At 39.2% G+C, this 19,971-nt stretch overlaps 1 protein-coding gene across 12 annotated transcripts in view; it reads right to left on the reverse strand.

Annotated features, from left to right (window-relative positions):
* Positions 1 to 19,971, reverse strand: part of OMA1 (OMA1 zinc metallopeptidase) — a 79,818-nt gene that overhangs the window by 12,839 nt on the left and 47,008 nt on the right. For all 12 annotated transcript variants that reach the window (XM_062191413.1, XM_062191415.1, XM_062191417.1 and 9 more), the window contains one exon: positions 9,922 to 10,071. In XM_062191413.1, the coding sequence (XP_062047397.1) occupies positions 9,922 to 10,071 (150 nt within the window). The remainder of the gene's footprint in view (positions 1 to 9,921; positions 10,072 to 19,971) is intronic.

Raw genomic sequence — 19,971 nt, forward strand, 5'->3', positions numbered from 1 at the left:
CAGGAGGAAGGCAGTTCCTCAATCCAAAAAAAAATTTCTTTGGTTGTGTGAGCACTTGATATTTGCAGGATGCTAAGTTATCACCCCACAATCACTTGTTGGTCATAAGGAAGTGAGTCCTCTTTATAAAAGAGGAATAAGCTGTCACCAACCAAACCCACTAATGGACTTCGGCATCACCAAATGTAGGGCAGCCAGATATTAAGAGATTCCTGATGTGAAGCAACATGGAGGCAGGCCATGGAGTAGCAGTGGAGTAGCAGGCAAAGCCAGTGCTTGTGATGCTGGCATCCAATATGGGCACCAGTTTGTGTCCCTGTTGCTCCCTGCCAATGGCCTAGGAAAAGTAGTGGAAGACGGCCCAAATGTTTGGGCCCTAGTCACCCATGTGGGAGATCCAGATGAAGCTCCTGGCTTTCGCCTGGTCTGCACTGGCCGTTGTGGATAAATGGGAAGTCCTTCTGCAGATGGAAGATTTCTCTCTGTCTCTCTCTCTCTCTCTCTCTCTCTCGCCCTCCCTCCCTCCCTCCCTCTGTCTGTAACCCTTACAAGATAAATAAATAAATCTTAGAAAAAAAAAGGCAATATGGAGTCAAGCTACATAACCTATAAGATGTTCTTGCCAAAACTTGACTTCTATTTACAGGTATACAGAGAAATAGGTTAAGACAATATCATGAAGCAGCAAGAGGATAAATCTAGAGTCTAAAACCTGAGACTAGATTTACTCAACAAGTCAATAACATGTTTAGAAACAAAAGGGAAGGGACACTGTTCTAAAGTCAGGGAGGCTTAAAGGACATAAGGATCAAATGCCATGTGTGGACTACAGTAGATCTTAATTTGAACAAACTAACTGTAAAACTATATTTTGAGGCAGAGAAATGTAAATATAGGCAGGATATTTAATTTTAAGGAATCATGAAGAATTCCCTCAGGCATGACAATGGTTTGATTATTGAAGAAAATGATACCACATTCTGAAATGCATATGGAAGTTAATACTGAAGGAGTTCAGGAAGTCCTGTTCCAAAATATGACACTGTGTTATGTTGATGACTTGGAAGTGGGGACACCAGGAGAATAACTGATAGAGGCAGAGGCTTTCTGTGAGTGCCTCTTATCTACCTGTAGACCAAATTATTCTCTATTTTTACATGTTACTTTTAAAATTTTATAATAAGAAAACTAAATTAAAAAAAAATATATGCCTGGGCCCAGTGCTATGGCACAGCAGGTAGAGTCACCACCTGCAGTGCCGGCATCCCATATGGGTGCCAATTTGAGACCCAGCTGTTCCACTTCTGATCCAGTTCTCTGCTATGGCCTGGGAAAGCAGTAGAAGATAGCCCAAGTCCTTGAGTCCCTGCACCCACGTGGGAGACCTGGAAGAAGCTCCTGGCTCCTGGTGTCGGATTGGTGCAGCTCCAGCCATTGTGGCCATCTGGGGAGTGAACCAGCCAATGGAAGACTTCTCTCTCTCTCTCTGACTCTGCATATCTGTAACTGCCTTTCAAATAATAAATAAATATATTTTTTTAAAAATGCCTTTTCCTTCTCTGTCCTTGCTGCTTTTCTGTCACTTTTGCCCTTCTGCAACTTCATCCTTGATTTTACATCTGTGTTTTAGTTGTAACTGGCTTATGAGAGATTTAATTGTCCTCCTAGAAAATGAAACCAGTCTGTTTACCACCACCTCTATTTCCAACTCTGACCCTAAATTTCTTATCTTTTTTTTTTTTAATTTATTTGACAGATAGAGTTAGACAGTGAGAGAGAGAGACAGAGAGAAAGCTCTTCCTTCCGTTGGTTCACCCTCCAAATGACCGCTATGGCCGAAGCTACACTGATCTGAAGCCAGGAGCCAGGTGTTTCCTCCTGGTCTCCCATGAGGGTGCTGGGGCCCAAGCACTTGGGCCACCCTCCACTGCTTTCCTGGGCCACAGCAGAGAGCTGGACTGGAAGAGGAGCAACCAGGACTAGAATCTGATGCCCATATGGGATGCCGGCACCACAGGCAGAGGATTAACCAAGTGAGCCAGGGCGCCGGCTCCGACCCTAAATTTCTGAAAAAACACATGCTTCTCAAAAAGTCTAAGGAATTTAGCACTAATCACTTCAATACAAAGATTCAGCCATAGATTTAACAGAAATGAATGAGAATAATGTATTCATACTCTAAGAGAAAGATGCAGGGGCCGCATACCTACTTAATGACAACAAGAATTTCTGTTTATATACTGTAGGGCTAAGGGACCCCTAGGTAGGGATATATAGGGGGACCCAGTGGCGAACTTCCCCTTTTTTCTTCCTCATTTTAGGGACATAGCCTTTTCACGTGTCAATTAGATTCTCTTCCAAGTTCCTGGACATGGACACCTGAGCTTCTCTAACCCCAAGCCCCTTCACTTCTTGTGCTCCTGTGCAGTCCCTTAGACCAGTCCTCGCAAGCTCATACCCCAGGCTCATACTACCACCCCAAAATGAAGGACCAAAAGGGAAAGTTAAAACCCCATTTAAGATCAGGGGGCCTTCTTCCTCAAATGGACACCCAGCTCTGGGCCCCTACTGGTGTCTAGTGAGTCAGAGAGCTTTTGCCCAACCAAGTACTTAGGCTTTGCAATTCAGACTCTATTTCTATGCTCCAAGAAGTCAAGAACTAGGTAATGCTCTTAGGATACAATATTTAACACAACAATATCAGTCTGATAGGATGCATTCATTGGTTATCTTTTGCTTAAGAGGCAAACAGATGACAATAGAAAATAAAAACAGAGCTGTGAAAACTGAAATAGGCACAAAAGATCATTAGGTGACCTACCTTTCTCAGGGTCTTCACGCTATTTTATCATTCTGTATACTGTAGAAAATTAGTAATACCGAAACTTATGGCTGTCTATGGAAATGGAAATAAACTAGGTCTGATTACTGACCTGTGAATGCAGGGGTTTTACATTAATTTGTGGTCTTATTTGCCTACATTTATCTATTTTTCAATTCACCTTTGAGTCAGTGGCAACAGATTATGTTTCCCTCACTCATTAATGAGTTAAATAAAATCTCAGATCTGTTCATTTTATATTTATATGAGTCACGATTTCAACTTTTCAAAAATTTATCATCTAACTCATTTCATTTCCTTTCACAAACCGCAACAGAAATTGGAGTCTGGATAGTTTTTGAAGTAGTCTAAAATTAACATGCATAGATACCTGAAAATTTAAAGTAAAGAAATATTTAAAAATTCAAAATTAAGCTCACCTTGCCATAGATCAGTTGTCTTCTGAAAGGATAAGAAGGCTTTCAAACAAAAACATTGTATGATTAACCACTTCTAACATATGAGAATAATGAACTTCTGTCATGGGCAACAATATGGATGAATCTAAAGAACATTATGCCAGATGAAATAAGCCAGGCACGGAAAGGAAAACTGTATGACTTTGCTTGCATGTGGAATCTAAAGAAGTTCAACTCACAGAATTTGAGAATTGTGGAACGGCGGTTATCAGGGGCTGCAGGGGGCAGTGGTGATGGGGAGACACTGGTCAGGGGACACAAAGGTTCAGTTAGCAGGAATAAGTTCTGGAGGTCTACTTATGGTATGGTGACTAGTGCTAAAAATATTGCACTACTTGACAAATGTTAACTGAAGACTATAAATGTTCTCACAACAAAAAAATGTGTGTGAGGTGATGCCTATGTTAGTTTGATTTGACAATTCTACAGTGTATTCAAGTATCAAAACACCAGTTCCATCTTATAAATAGAAACAATGACAAGTTAAAATAAATATATTTAAGAATAAATACATGGAACCAGCATAGTGACATAACGGATTAAACCATCACCTGCATGCCAACAACCCAGTATCAAAGCTGGTTCAAATCCTGGCAGCTCCATTTCTGATCTAGCTTCCTGCTAATGCACTTGGGAAAGTAATGGAAGATGGTCTAAGTACTTGGACCCCTGCCACCAACATGGGAGATCCAGACGAAGCTCCTGTCCCTAGCTTCAACCTGGCCTAGTCTTGGCCTTTGCGGCCATTTGAGGAGTGAACCAGTGGGACCGCTTTCTTAGTCTCTCTGTAACTCTGACTTTCAAATAAATAAATCTTTAAAGAAACAAAAAAAGAGCATACATGTATTTAAGAAAAGACGACGACGACGAACTGGCTGCATTTATTTCCAGCAGTGACTCAAATGTTTATGAAACAACTGCTGGTACACGTCAGGTTTTTCTAGATATTACACATTAAGTAAAACAGCAATTATTTATTCATTAAAATAAATGGTAATAATTAAGTTTTTTAAAAAAGTAATACCAGAGAGGCTTCATGATTGGACTAAAAGCTTCTTTAGAAAACAGAAAGCAAGAAATTTTCAGGGGGAAAAAAATCATCTCTTTTTTCTAAACGTGTTTTTCTAAAAATATCATTACTCTTCTCCCCTTTTCCCCAGAAGTAATTTTTTCTAATAGCCCATTCATTTTAGCTTCAAGTAGATACACATCACATGCACCATAATGTTTTTCTTAAGGTTTTAGACAATGTTGCTGTCAGGCTGCCTGGCTTTATATGATTCAGAGGCCAATTCAATTACAGCAGCTGCTATGATATTTGCCTTTTCCTCAACACTCTCCATGTCAGACAAAATGAAATTCTGTAAGGTGAACAGTGTGTGTCTATGTACACTGGCCAACACAACATTTCACTTCAGTGGTAAACACTCCCAGATTTCTACTCAAGAGATGTGTAACACTAATGATTTATTCATTTACTTCATCCCAATTATAAACGCATAAGAACAATTTACATCTAAGTTCAAACCCCAAGCTTCTTGAAAGTTTAAAGGATTCAAAATAAAATGAGATTAAAATGAATGCATTTACAGCCTGTCTGCCACTGAGTGAGTCTAATACCTAGATATTGAATGTAGTAAATCTGAACACCACGATTGAAAATGGCTTACAAATAAAACTGGCATTGAAAGCTCTAAAAACATTAAGAAATAAATCCTATTCAAATTAGGAGTATAAAAACAAAATCCTAAACAACTAATACTCCAAATGTCTTTCCTGTTTGTTCTATCATTCTCCATCCCCTTTACCTCCCAAAAAGGGGATGGCAGAGAGGAAGAAGGGGGAGGGGGAGGGGATGGGGAAAGAGGAGGGCTAGATGGGAGATGGGGACAGGAAGATAAGGGGAGAGGGGGAGAGGTGTTGAGGGAAGAGAATAAAAACTTCTGTTTAAATGCTTTTGGTTTAAAAAATAAATCTTTCAGGCTAATCTCCCTTACTCACATCTATTCATACCTTATAAAAATCCTTACAGAAAAAAAAGTTTTAACAACTATCTCTTTCAAGGACAAATTATGGTACGCATAAACTTAAAGCCTGAACAGTGTAACTATAATTTTAAAACTGTCACAGTATTATACATCAACAGTTGATACAACATCTGCTCTTCAATTTTTCACCCAAGTTGTTATGGAAACCAAAATACGTGGGATCTGTTTCCTAAATTTAACTGATTATTTCAAGTAAATAAAATTATAACACATCAGCTTATTAACTATAAATAATATAATTACTACAAACCTATATTTATCCTTTTTAAATGCTAGTGGATCACAGGATTATATTTCATGAGGCATCTACAGACATTTTATCTCAGAATTCACATTAAAATAAAAGAGCAAAGGTATTCTTATTTCTAGTTTGGGTGCATTATCTTGATTTAGAAACAAAACAAGAAGGGAACTAGTGCTGAAATATTCCAAAATTATACCACTGTCCTCCTCTGGAGAGCTGTGGAGCTCATCAGACCCCGTCACCTCTCCAGTCCTCAAAGCCCTCCAGCAACGCCCTATCTCTAAGCCAAAGCCAAAGTCCTTAAGGGGCCACAAAGACAGGGCGCCCCCTCCCCTTGCTTGCCCCACCCCAGGCTGTCTGGTCTCCTTGCCATTCCTCCTATCTCAGGGCCTTGCCCCCCTCTTCCATCCACAGGGAAGGCTCCCACCCACAGGCTAACTCCTTCATTTACTTTAAGTCTGTGTTCAATTACCAGCTTTTCAGGGAAAGCATCTCTCACCAATCCTATTTTAAATCACTATATCAGCGACTCTCCCATCTCTGCTCACACATCACTCATCTGCTAAGGACCGAACTTTTTCCCCCTAAAATTCATGTCTGGAAAACCAACTCCCAATGTGTATTTGGAGGGTGGGCCTATATGGAGATGATAATTAAGGTTAAATGAGGTCACAGAGTAGGACCCTGAATTCTGAATGGGATTTGTATCTTTATAAAATAAAGACACCAGAGAGCCCACCTCCCCCAGTCCCAACTTATTGTCTGTCTCCCCTTATCGCCGTGTGCTTCATGAAGGAGGAGATTTTGTTTAGTTCATATCACTTACAAATGTGAATAGTAAACACTTGTTGAATGCATAAATTTAAAACATCTTAGATGCTAATATACTATGATAAGAAATCATATATTTTTGTAATGATCCTCCATGAATACAATAAATTTTAAAAATCAAAATTATAAAAATTTGCATTGTCATCATACAGCCACAGAATCTTGCTTTCTTGGTTCTCTTCCTGTGAATCTGGTCTACAATAGGCTCTGTCTTCCTCCCACCAATTAAATATGGGAAATACCTAATATTGTAAATCTGCGCTGGATCTTCTCTACTCACTTTGCAGGTGAATGCTTCCACTTTTATTGGTTCAATTACCAGCCCTTTGGGGGTGACTCTGAAATCATCACCTTTTGTCCAGGCCTGTCTGTGCTGTACTCCCAACCACCGTTGAGATGCATATCACTTAAACCACATGGTATGAAAAATCAAAGGACAGGAGCCTCAGGTAGAATATAATAACACACTTGTGCAGAAAAGAATCCTAAATAAAACATATAATTTTAAAATGTAATCTATGTAGTATACAGACTCACATAACTCTACACACTGCCTGAGGATTTGCTTTCTTTCATTATAGAAATTAGACCTATGAAAGTACGGAATTCCAATCTCTGAATTATGACTGTGTATTCTAATTAACAATATACCCTTGCACTATCAGTTTCACTTCAACCACTGAATTAGTCCCAATATTGTAGTAGAGTTTTATTACTTTCAAATTGAATTTAATCACTTGGGGTGGGAAATATAAGAAATTTATATGAGGCTTTTAAATTAAGTTTCTGAAATAGGATAGTTTATTTTTGGAAGAAAAACATTTCTCATCTTTTTCTTCATCATTGGTTCCCAAATAACATTTGTTTCTCCAGCCATTTTTCATATTCACCAATCAATTCATTATCATTACTGACTTCTCCAAAGCATATTTTTGATTCTCTGAAGATCCTTAGTGATTTGAAAAAAATGACAACTCAGAATTTAGGAAAGGCTTCAGATGAAAGTTGGACGGAATTCATTCAGTTTAAATAAACATTATTTTTAGAATTGTACTGGGCTAAAAGAAAAAGAGCAAAAATTCCGAGAGAGAGTCATAAAGTTATGATGGCTGCAGAGACAGGTGAAGGCCTAGTTAAGTATGCTATGAGGTCTCTGGGCCTGCGGCAACATGCAGGAGGCTCTCAGAGTCAGAGGACCTTAGCAGAAACCAGTTACTGATGAACCACATTTGTCCCAGGCTCATATTGCTCCATCAAGGGGAATGATTAGTATATATTATATTACGTAAAGTTCACTGCTGTTCCTTTATATTGTTTCTTCAAGTTAAAAGTATAAATGAAATCTAGCTAGGATAGGTACTGCCTTAAACTTTACATCTGTATCTTCCTCAAAATTCATATGCTGAAATCCTAACCCTCAGGGTGATGGAGCTAGAGGGCAGGGCCTTCGGAAGTGATTAGATCATCAGAGTAGAGCCTCATTACTGGACCTGGTGCCCTTATAAAAGAGGCTCCAGAGAACCGCCCTGCTCCTTCCACTATGTGAGGTTACAAGAAGAGAGCTGCCTACGCACTGGGAAGATCCAATCTTCCAGCACTTTGATCTAAGACTTCCCAGCCTGCAGAACTGTTAGAAATAAAGCTCTGTTGAGTCTAGGCCACCCGGACTACATGGTATTCTACTGCAGGAGCCCAAAGATATGTGTTAGGAAGCCTTGCCTGGCTATCCCCAGTGCTCATAAACGGCAAACACAGTATGCCTAGATTATCAAATCTTGTCATCACTCTTTTCAAACATATCCAGAATCTCATCTTTTTCTCCCCTTTCTTCTGCTACCAGATATCTTGGTATAAGCCACCAACATCTCTTACCAAGATTACCATAAGAGCTTCCTAAAGCAGTAACTTATTCCATCCTTGCCCCACTATAGTCTACTCCACAAAGCAACCCAGTGATCACTACAAGACATGAATCAGACCAACATACCCATGCTCAAAATCCTCCATTGGCAACTCATGTCACTTGAAGTAAAGTCCTTACAACGGCTTAGAAGATCTTTCATGGTCTTCGACCTATATCCTTCTCTGCCCTCTATCTACTCCATTCCTGGTGTCTTCTTTGCTATTCCTTGAACACACCAAACATACTTTTTCTTCTGGTCCTCTGCATCACTACTTTCTTAGCTGGAAAAGTTCTGCTCAGTAGCCACAGGACGTGCTCCCTGCATCCCCTGGATTCTGTTCAAGGAAGCCTTCCTTGACTTGATTTTTCCCCAATATGCTTCTCAGTGATCAGCATACTATATGTTTTTTGGTTTGTTATTTGTATTACCTAACTAGAATGGTAGGTCTAGCAAAACAGAGAGTGTTTTGTTGTTGTTGTTGTTGTTGTTGTTGTTCACTTCCCAGCAACAGAACACAGAATTGTAGATTATCAATAAATACTGATCAAATGAATGAATGAATCTTGTATTTGTTTATTACTCCAAATTAGATGTGGATTCTTTTTCCTTTATATATTTCTACTTTTTCATGATAAATCATATTCTCTGTACTCATCATCATGAAAATCATGCAAATACCAACAACCATGGCTTATTCCCTACATCTAGCATTTCATTCTTTCAATACTCATAGATAAGCAATATTTGCTGAGCTGCATTTGATATCATACAGAAAGATGCTTCCATTCTAGCACTGGATCTATTGTGTTTTTTAGCAAACAGTACAATACCAGATATTAAATTCCTAAAGAGTGTGCTGCTTTCGAAAACAACCAGCAAATATAATGCAAGTAAGACAGAAGTGAGCCTATAACCTGGCTTAGAGATCCTTGACATCTACTTTGTGCCGGCATGAAAGCCACAGAAACATTATGAGTGATATTAACAAATCAAGATTTTCAGAGGATAGTAAAAGCTACCTAAGAGAAAGCTGCCTCTTTTATTAAAAAACAAAAACAAAAACAGAACCCAGACTATATATGCCTCACTCTATGAAGAAATAACTAGGAAGCAAACTAACGTGAACAGATCTTTTTCTAAGAAAACAACTGGAATTAATATCTAGTTAACCCAGAAGTTTTGCACAATTCATTACCTGGTAGTTTTTACAAAATGTTTCAATCACCAAGGAAAGATTAAATTATGGTCAATATGTTGAAAAGGAAAATCATATGCTTTATGTTTTAAACTTCCATCAAGTCAGTTAAAATTAATACCAAAGATATTATATCTTCACCATTGAGATAAGTCAACTGTACATAGTAATTTACTTCTCAAGACTTGTGGAAAAACAGGATTTTACTTTTTAATCAAATCCTTTGAGAACTGATAATGCATAATTATAGTAAGCAAAACAGTTCACAGGCTAAAACTCTAAGCAAAAGAAGAAATAGCATTACAAATAAATAATATAGCTTAAGGAAAAGAAGTAATAGCATTAAAAAGAAACTATATAGCTTTTTTAAATGTCCTTCCTTACACATTGCCAGCTCACCTGAGGGATAAGCCTATCCAGATGCTCAGCTCTGTTTCCATGGGACGGGTGTGTAGATAACCATTCTGGCAACTTGGGATGGCCATGGAGGCTATCTGCAAATTCCATCTGCTGCCAAAATACCGAACTGGCTCTGACGTCCACACAAGCCTAAAACCAACATTAGTAACAGCACACTTAGTTAATGAGAACATTTTCTAAAATTTACCTGTATGTTACTGCATGTTTTAAAACACTGTTTCTATCAATATTTTGAAGAACTATTTTGCAAAAAGTAAAAATACACTCATTGCTTAAAAAAAACTCAAATGATGTGGTATTATAGAAATAAAATAACTTGGGGCTGGTGCTGTGGCATAGCAGGCATAGCATGTCACTGCCTGCAGTGCCAGCATCCCATTTGGGTGCTAGTTTGTGTCCCGGCTGCTCCACTTCTGATCCAGCTCTCTGCTGTGGCCTGGGAAAGCAGAAGATGGTCCACGTCCTTGGACCCCTGCACCCACGTGGGAGACCTGGAAGAGGCTCCTGGTTTCAGATCTGCCCAGCTCCAGTCATTGCAGCCATTTGGGGAATGAACCAGCAGATGGAAGACCCTCTCTCTCTGCCTCTACCTCTATAATTCTGCCTTTCAAATAAATAAATAAATCTTTAAAAAAATCAGGAAAGAAAGAAAAATTCCATCCCCCCCAAACATGCGCAATAATCCCATTCTCACAAAATAACTCGCTATTTTCAGTATGATGAATATTAAGAACGTGTCAAGAGTAAAATCTTCCTCACAAATTAAAAATTTCTGTTCTCATAAAAATAAGGTTGTAAAATACAATGATATTAAATTGTACCAAAGAAATTTTACTTCTAATCTCTATCACTAGAATAATTAGAGACAGCACATAAGCATACAGAAAAGAAAGACAGCTGCATTTTTAATATATAAATATATTTTTCCTCAATGTCACAGAATATATTTAATCCCTTTAAAGTATCTTATGAAAATATTACGTTTTTTTAAAAAAAAAAAACACCAAAACAGGGTATGTATGTATATAGTGTATCTGTGTGCACCATTCCATACACAGCCATATACATATACTTTCACATGCACAGAACGTTCCTAAAAGGCTATTTAGGAAACTGAACAGTAGCTTTCCTGAGAGCACAACTTTAGTAGTTGATGGTAAAGAGGGAGCAGGACTTTTACTTTTGAAGTTTAATACAGTAACACTTTAAACTGTCAATGAGGTGACTTAATGAATAGTTTTATAAGTCTATTCTACTCATTCATTCTTCTTGCCTTACGCTTTCTATAAGAAGTAACTGGAAAACAAGTGATTATATTTCTTAAAAGATTTTATTTGTGATTAAAGCCAAAAATTACATTGTATTTTGTGCTATCAAAAAGCCTTAAAATAGCAACTGTGATACCTAAAAACACAAATATAGAATGTCATAGGGTGATGTAGCTAGTCAACATCCATGCCAAATAATTTCTTTTTTTTTTTTCTTGTAAAGATTTATTTATTAGTTTGAAAGTTAGTTACAGACAGAGAGGGACAGACTGACAGAGATCTTTCACCCACTGGTTGATTCCCCAGATGGCCATACTGACTGAGGCCAGGCCAGGCCTAAGCCAGGAGTTTCTTCCAGGTCTCCCACATAGGTGCAGGGGCCCAAACACTTGGGCCATCCTCCACTGCTTTCCCAGGCCATCAGCAGGGAGCTGGACAGGAAGTAGAGCAGCCGGGACTTGAATGGGATGCTAGCATTGCAGGCAGCAGCTTTACCCACTACACCACAATGCTAGCATTGCTAAATCATTTCTTAACAAACAACATTAAAACATTTCTTTAATGTGGGAAAAATGCAGAGAAAAATAATTTGAAATTCAAGTAAATTTTATTTAATATTTCAAGCAATGTAATTCTTTAAGACCTTTGAGTACTCCAAGTTGAAAAGAACCAAATGGGGAGACGGTATTGTAGTGCAGTGGGTAAAGTCGTCACCTGCAATGCCAACATCCCATATGGACAACGGTTCGAGTCCTAGCTGCTCCACTTCTGATCCAGCTCCCTGCTAACGGCCTGGGAAAAGCGGCAGAAAATGGCCCAAGTGTTTGGGTCCCCACCACCCATTTGGGAAACCTACAGGAGGTTCCTGTTTTCTGGCTTTGGTCCAGCCCAGTCTCAGCCATTGTGGCCACTGGGTAGTGAACCAGTAGATGGAAGATCTCTCTCTCTCTATCTCTACCTCTCTCTCTGTGACTTTGACTTTCAAATAAACAAATAAATATTTAAAGAAAAGAAAACAACTAAGAACCCAAGGCACTTTACTTTAATACACAAAGATATATATATATATATATACACACACACACATACACACAAATGCTTATAAACAGGAATACATAACATAAATATATACAACATACATATAAATATGATCTATATTTATATTTATATATACACATTTATATACTATAAGATACATTTGTGCTTATGTGTAAAATATGTGTAACATCTATATCCATGCAGAAATTGTGAATAAATTCTAAACACCCACAGGAATGTGTTCCCCAATGAAAAGTTCATAGCCGATGTACTCGACAGGGAAAAATTCAAAGCCACTCCTCTAATATCTGAAACAAGGTAAGGATGTCCAATCTCAACTTCTATTCTGCGTAGTTTTGGAAATCCATGCCAGAGCAATCAGGCAGGAAAAATAAATAAAAGGCATTCCAATAGGAAAGGGAGAAATGAAATTATCACTACTTGCTGATGATGTAAAAACCCTGTAGACTCTAACAAAAAAAAGTTTTAGAACAAATGAATTTAATAAAGTAGCAGTATAAAAAATCAATACCTAAGAATCAGTAGTGTTTCTGCACATTATCAGTCAACTATCCAAAAAAAAAAAAAAAAAAGGCGGGGGGGGACAATCTCATTTACAAGAGCTAAAAAAAAACACACACACACAAAATGCTTAGAAGTAAATTTAACCAAGGTAATAAAAGACCTAGACACTGAAAACTATAACAGATAGATGAAGACAAAAATAAGTGGAAAGATATTCCAGGTTTTAAAATGTCCACATTAACTGTTACGATTTAAATATGCTTTATCCCTCTGAACTTAGACAGGAGTTTAATCCTCATGAAAGGATAGTCTCTTCAACAAATGATGCTGGGAAATCTGGACATGCAAATACAAAAGAAACTGGATCTTTACTTACACCATATGCAAAAATCAACTCAAAATGGCTTAAAGACTTAAAGATAAAAATCTAAAACCATGAAATTCCTAGAAGAAAATAAGGAAAAATTTCATGACATTGGTTTTGGCATTTCTTTCTTAGATATGATACCACAAACACAGGCAGCAAAGCAACAGAGGGACCATGGCAAGCTACAAAGTTTCTATACAGCAAAGGAAATAACAGTATTAAAATGCAACCTATGAAATAGAAGAAAATGTCTGCATACACTAGACCTGATAAGAGGTCAATACCCAAAACATACAAAGAACATCTACAACTCAATAGCAAAAAATTAATAATAGCATAAATTAAAATGGCCAAAGGACTTGAACAGACATTTCTCAAAAAGAGGCATATAAATGGACAAAAGGTATAGGAAAAAAAATATTCGGCATCACAAATCATCAGGGAAATAAAAGCGAATGCAATCAAAAACCACAGTGAGAGCTCACTCCCACCTGTTAGGATGGCTATTATTAACAAAATAAAAAGTGTCAGAAGGATAAAAAGAAGCTGGAGCCCTGGGACACTGTCTGTAGGAATATAAAATGGTACAGTCACTACAGGAAACAGTGTGGAGGTCATTCAACAAATTAAAAATGGAATTCCCATATGATTCGGCAATCCCACTCTGGATATTTACCCAAAAGAGAGTCGAAATCAGGAACTCAAAGAGACATATGCACTCCCTCTCTCACTGTAGCATTATTCACAATATCCAAGAGGCAGAAACAACCTAAATGCTTACAGACAGATGAATGGATTGAGAAAATATGGTACAAAGTGAATATAAAACAAAAATTTTTGAAAGACTTATTTATTTATATGAAAGTCAAAGTTACAGAGAGGGACAGAGATAGAGAGAGAGAGAGAAATCTACTACCTGCTGATTCACTCCCCAAGTGGCCCGAATGCCCAGGGCTAAAACAGGATGAAGCCAGGAGCTTCATACAGGTCTCCTACATGGGTGACAAGGGCCCAAGTACTTTGGCCATCTTCCACTGCTTTCCCAGGCCATTAGTAGAAAGCTGGATATGAAGTAGAGCAGCTGAGACATGAACCAGTGCCCGTATGGGATGCTGGCTGTGGTTTTACCAGCTTTACCACAACACTTACCTAAAACAAAATATTTTTAAGACCTTGAAAGTAAGGAAACCCTGCCATTAATGACAACATGAACTTACCTTGAGGACATTAAGCTAAGTGAAATAAACTAGCCATATAAAGACAAATACCGTATGATTTCACTTACATGAGGTGTCTAAAAAAGTTAAACTCATAGATCCGGACATAGAATAATGGTTGCTAGGGGCTGGAGTAGGAAGAAATGGGAGCTCCTACTGAACAGATACAAAGACTCAGTCACACAAAATGAATAAGTTTCAGAGGTCTGCTACACAGCATTGTGTGGTTTTTAACAATACCATACTGAACACTTAAAATTTCACAGGGTAGATCTCATGATAAATGTTCTTTTTTTATTTATTTTTATTTATTTGACAGGTAGAGTTATAGACAGTGAGAGAGAGAGAGAGACAGAGAGAAAGCTCTTCCTTCCATTGGTTCACCCCCCAAATGGCCGCTGCGGCCAGCGCTGCGCTGATCCGAAGCCAGGAGCCAGGTGCTTCCTCCTGGTCTCCCATGCGGGTACAGGAGCCCAAGCACTTGGGCCATCCTCCACTGCCTTCCTGGGCCACAGCAGAGAGCTGGACTGGAAGAGGAGTAACCAGGACTAGAACTGGCACCTATATGGAATGCTGGCACCATAGGCAGAGGATTAGCCAAGTGAGCCAGGGCGCTGGCCCCTCATGCTAAATGTTCTTACCATAAAAAGAAAGAAAAAAAAAAAAAAACTGACAGAGACCAAGAGGAAATATTTGTAAAATAAATACTCAGCTCATCAAAAGCCTAACTCATTTACCTCAATAAAAATGGCAAAGTAAGGAAGTTGTGTGTTCAAGCCTCTGAAAGCGCATAAAGAACTAGTCTCTTTCAAAGCAACCTTCCCTTCTTAAAACAGAACTAATAATGGCAACAGCTGGCCAGAAAAACCTAAGAAAATGTGTGTCAGTAAAGTGCACAGGTCCTGGAACACTTTTTAAGGCAGTAAACCGGGATGACAGACTGTAGGTGGTAGAACCAGAAATATCTAGGTTCAAAATACCAGTTATTTGTTACACTTACTGAACAATCACATATATGCCAGGTACTCTTCTAGGTGTATTACAAACAGCAACTAACTAAATTAACTCACTTGATTCTCATAACAATTTCATGAGGTTACATTTTATTACCCTCATTTTGCAGATCACATGAGGAACCAAAGCCCACAGTGGTTATGTAATTTGCCAAAGGTCACAAGGCTAGTGGGAATGATAGAGCCAAGATAATTTGGACCCAAGTAGTCTGATGCCAGAGTTCACACCCGTGGGCCAATAATTCAATCTTCATGAATCTCAGATTCACTTGTAAAAGTGAAATTATAGCAGTGGATCATCAGGATATCATGTGATAACTCTTGCAAAGTAGGCTGTCCAGAACTCAGAACACAACAGACACTATTCCTTCCCCCCCTGGTCTGCAAGTGGTTGCCTGGGGTCATTGCAAGGGGCTATGTTGGGTCATAAGTGACAAAGCCATGAATTTGCAAGTAAAGAAGCCAGCTTAATCCAGACCACAATACCAATATTATTATCATGCATGAAAGGACATATTAATTGACAAAGAATTTGCTACTACTTAATTAGAAACTCAGTGGGATATGATATTCATGAAAAGGATGGTAGTTTAAGAACTATTGATATAATTTAGGCATTTCTCAATGTCAAAGTAATACCAGAGAAAAATATATGAATAGAACTAGACCATGTTGAAAGCTATGGTAGCCAAAAATTTTCATTAGAAATACAAAGACATGGGCCTGGTGCTATGGCTCAGCAGGTTAACGCCCTGGCCTCCCAAATGGGCACCGGTTCCAGACCTGGCTGCTCCACTTTCGATCCAGCTCTCTGCTGATGGCCTGGGAAAGCAGTAAGAAGATGGCCCAAGTCCTTGGGCCCCAGCACCCATGTGGGAGACCCAGAGGAAGCTCCTGGCTCCTGGCTTGGGATTGGCGCAGCTCTGGCCATTGTGGCCAGTTGGGGAGGGAATCAGCAGATGGAAGACCTCCCCACACCCGTGCCTCTCCTCTCTCTGCCTCTCCTCTCTCTGTGTAACTCTGACTTTAAAATAAATAAATAAATCTTTAAAAAAAAAAAAGAAATACAAAGACAAAAAGTATCTTTATATTTTGCTATTTCTATTCAGTACATAGACTCCAAACAAAATTGCTGCCAGTCATCTACCACATCCAGGAGGTACATCCTGACATTAGCAGGTCTGGATCTTTTTAGAATGCCAGTAACACCCTATACTTGCCCCAAGTGGTGGGTAAAATGATCACCTGAAATACTACAAGGGTGTGGGAGAAGGGCAGTAGGACTCCTACAGCTAGAAAAACATGCTGAGGCTCTTACAAGATGAGGGTTAGAGAAGCCAAAATAGATATCAAAATGGGCATTATTTTAGGGGCAACACTGCAGAAAACAAAATTGTTTCTAATGGGTTAAAACCAGATAGAAGGTTTCATTTCCAATATGAATATAGCTCTATCTTGTAGAAGAAAAACCTTACTATCTGTGAGATCTTTGACAAGTTACTTAACCTCTCTAACCCTTGGCTTTATCTGTAAGATGAGGATAAGCACCTATATCTCAGGGGGTTGTTAGGAAGATTTAACAATTATAAGAATTAACACTAGAGGCTGGCACTGTGGTATAACAGGTAAAGCTGCCTGCAGTGCCAGCATCACATATGGGCATGGGTTTGAGTCCCGGCTGCTCTACTTCTGATCCAGCTCTCTGTTATGGCCTTAGAAAGCAGTAGAAGATGGCCCAAGTTCTTGGGTTCCTGCATCCATGTGGGAGACCCAGAAGAAGCTCCTGGCTCCTGGCTTTAGATTGGCCTAGCTCTGGCCACTGCAGCCACTGGGGAGTGAAGTAGTGGACAGAATACTTCTCTCTCTCTCCCTCTCTGTAACTCTGTCTTTCAAATGAATCAATAAATCTTAAAGGGGCTGGCGCTGTGCCTGAAGTGCCAGCATCCCATATGGGTGCTGGTTCCATATCCAGCTGCTCCACTTCCCATTCAGCTCTCTGCTATGGCCTGGGATAGCAGTGGAAGATGGTCCAAGTCCTTGGGCCCCTGCACCCATGTGGGAGACCTAGAAGAAGCTCCTAGCTCCTGGCTTCGGATCGGCGCAGTTCCAGACGTTGTGGCCAATTGGGGTGTGAACCATTGGATGGAAGACCTCTCTCTCTCTCTCTCTGCCTTTCCTCTGCTTGTGTAACTCTGACTTTCAAGTAAAATAAATAAATCTTTATTGGATGGAAGACCTTTCTCCCTCTCTCCCTCTCTCCGCCTCTCCTCTCTTTGTGTAACTCTGACTTTCAAGTAAAATAAATAAATCTTTATTGGATGGAAGACCTCTCTCCCTCTCTCCCTCTCTCCGCCTCTCCTCTCTTTGTGTAATTCTGACTTTCAAGTAAAATAAATAAATCTTTAAAAAAAAATCTTAAAAAAAAATTAACACTGACACCCAGAACAGTGTCCTCACATATGAAAAAACATTATTGTTATGACCATTGTCAATGTCACCATCAGTGTTATCAGCACCAACATCATTATCAGCCCCTACTAGGACACTAGTTGATTTCAGTCTCAATCACATTCACAGGTTCATAACCTTCTAGTACTGCTGACAGGATCACTTGTTAAAGCTCACTTTACTTTGCAACCCACTTCTCTAAACAACATTTTCCAGTCAATAATTTAAAACTGCTTTTTTCCAACTGAATGTGACAGTCTTAAGATAGCTTCAGCTAAACCACTCAGTGGTTTGCCAATCCCTCTCACTAAAAAGGAAAACAATTTACCAAAAATACGTTATGTACTCCAAAAGAGAAGAAAAATGAGACTCATATTATTACATGGTTCATGTAAAATCTTTTGCATCTTTTGATTGTCAGCATGTCAGTTAATCAATATAATACATTCTGTTTCAAATAAGCCTTCTTGTGTGTGTGTGTGTGTGTGTGTTTATCTTAGGTAAAGTTTTATCATTAGATTCAACACTCAGAACGTAAATTACAGTAACTAAAATTTAAATGTATATACAAAATCCCATCTCATTCCTCTGGGTAAAAAAAATAAGATGCTCATCATATTGTACACATTATGAAAGTTACTTTACCACACACCCATTAAATGAGATGCCCCCCAGATTTACTGTTTTTTCCTTCTTAAATAAGTTACAAAGCAAAGAACCTAAAACAGTAACCCAAATAAAACCTGAAGATAGTCAATTTGCTATGTACACTCAAACTACTAACCTGGAAAATAAGAGCCAGGGATCCTGCTACTATAACTAGATATATGTTATTAAAGAAAGCACTTCACCTCTCTGGCCTCTGGTTTTCTTATCTGTGAAAGGAGAAGGTGGATTAAATTAGCTCCAATTTTCCATCCTGCTCTAAAAGTCTATGATAATACAATATACTACTTTATATTAAGTTTAGAATTTTAAATTTTCTTTTATTTCTTCAAGGAAAGGAGATACATTACCTAATTCCCTCACTAGATGGAGCTATTGACATAGTTATTTCAGGTTACTTGGAGAACCCAGCAGGTAGTTTCCCAAAAGGGACACTTACAGCATTTAGAACAAATTCTTCCCTGCAAGGGCTTTCCAAAACAGTATAGGATATTTATCACCCTTGACCCTTACCCATCGAGCACCAGTAGTCTCCCTACACCTTACCAATCACTGTGACAATCAAAAACCATATTGGGAGCAGGCATGTAGCTTAGCAGCTTAGGAGTTAGACACCTGCATTGCACATGGGAGGATTCAATTCCGGATTCCAGCTCAGGAATCCTGCTTCCTGCTAATGCAGACCCTGGAAGGTGGGTGGCAGCTCAGGTAGCTGGGTTCCTGTCACCCATGTAGGAGACCTGGATTGTGTTCCCAGCTACCACCTTCAGCTCCAGACCAGTTCCAGTCATTACAGCCATTTAGGGAATGAACCAGCAGATGAAAGTACATTCTGTCTCAAATAAATTAAAAGAAACTTTACAAAAAAAAAAAAAAACCCAACAACAACAACAACAAACAAAACTTTTAAAAAAATCATATGCCAGTGCCCTAGGAGGATCCATTAGATTGCCTTTTTTTTTTTTTTTTTTTTTTAGAGGCAGACAGTCAGATCCCATCTGCTGGCTTACTCCCCAAATTTTCAGGAGCCAGGAACTCAATCCAGGTCTCCCTTGTAGGAGGCAGGAACGAAACTACTTGAGCTGTCATCTGCTGTCTCCTAGGGTGCTGATTAACAGGAAACTAGAGTCAGAAGTGGCGCTGATACTGAAACCCAGGCACTCCAGTATGGGATGCAGGTGTCCCAGCCAGAGTCTTTTTTTTTTTTTTTTTAAACAGGTAGAGTTAGACAGTGAGAGAGAGAGACAGAGAGAAAGGTCTTCCTTCCATTGGTTCACCCCCTTCTCCCCCCAACGGCCACTATGGCCAGCGCTGCACTGATCCAAAGCCAGGAACCAAGTGCTTCCTCCTGGTCTCCCATGCGGGTGCAGGGGCCCAATCACTTGGGCCACCCTCCACTGCCCTCCCTGACCACAGCAGAGAGCTGGACTGGAAGAGGAGCAACTGGGACTAGAACCCGATGCTCATATGGGATGCTGGCACCACAG

This window comes from Lepus europaeus, chromosome 5 (genome assembly GCF_033115175.1).
Source record: "Lepus europaeus isolate LE1 chromosome 5, mLepTim1.pri, whole genome shotgun sequence".
Taxonomy (NCBI): domain Eukaryota; kingdom Metazoa; phylum Chordata; class Mammalia; order Lagomorpha; family Leporidae; genus Lepus; species Lepus europaeus.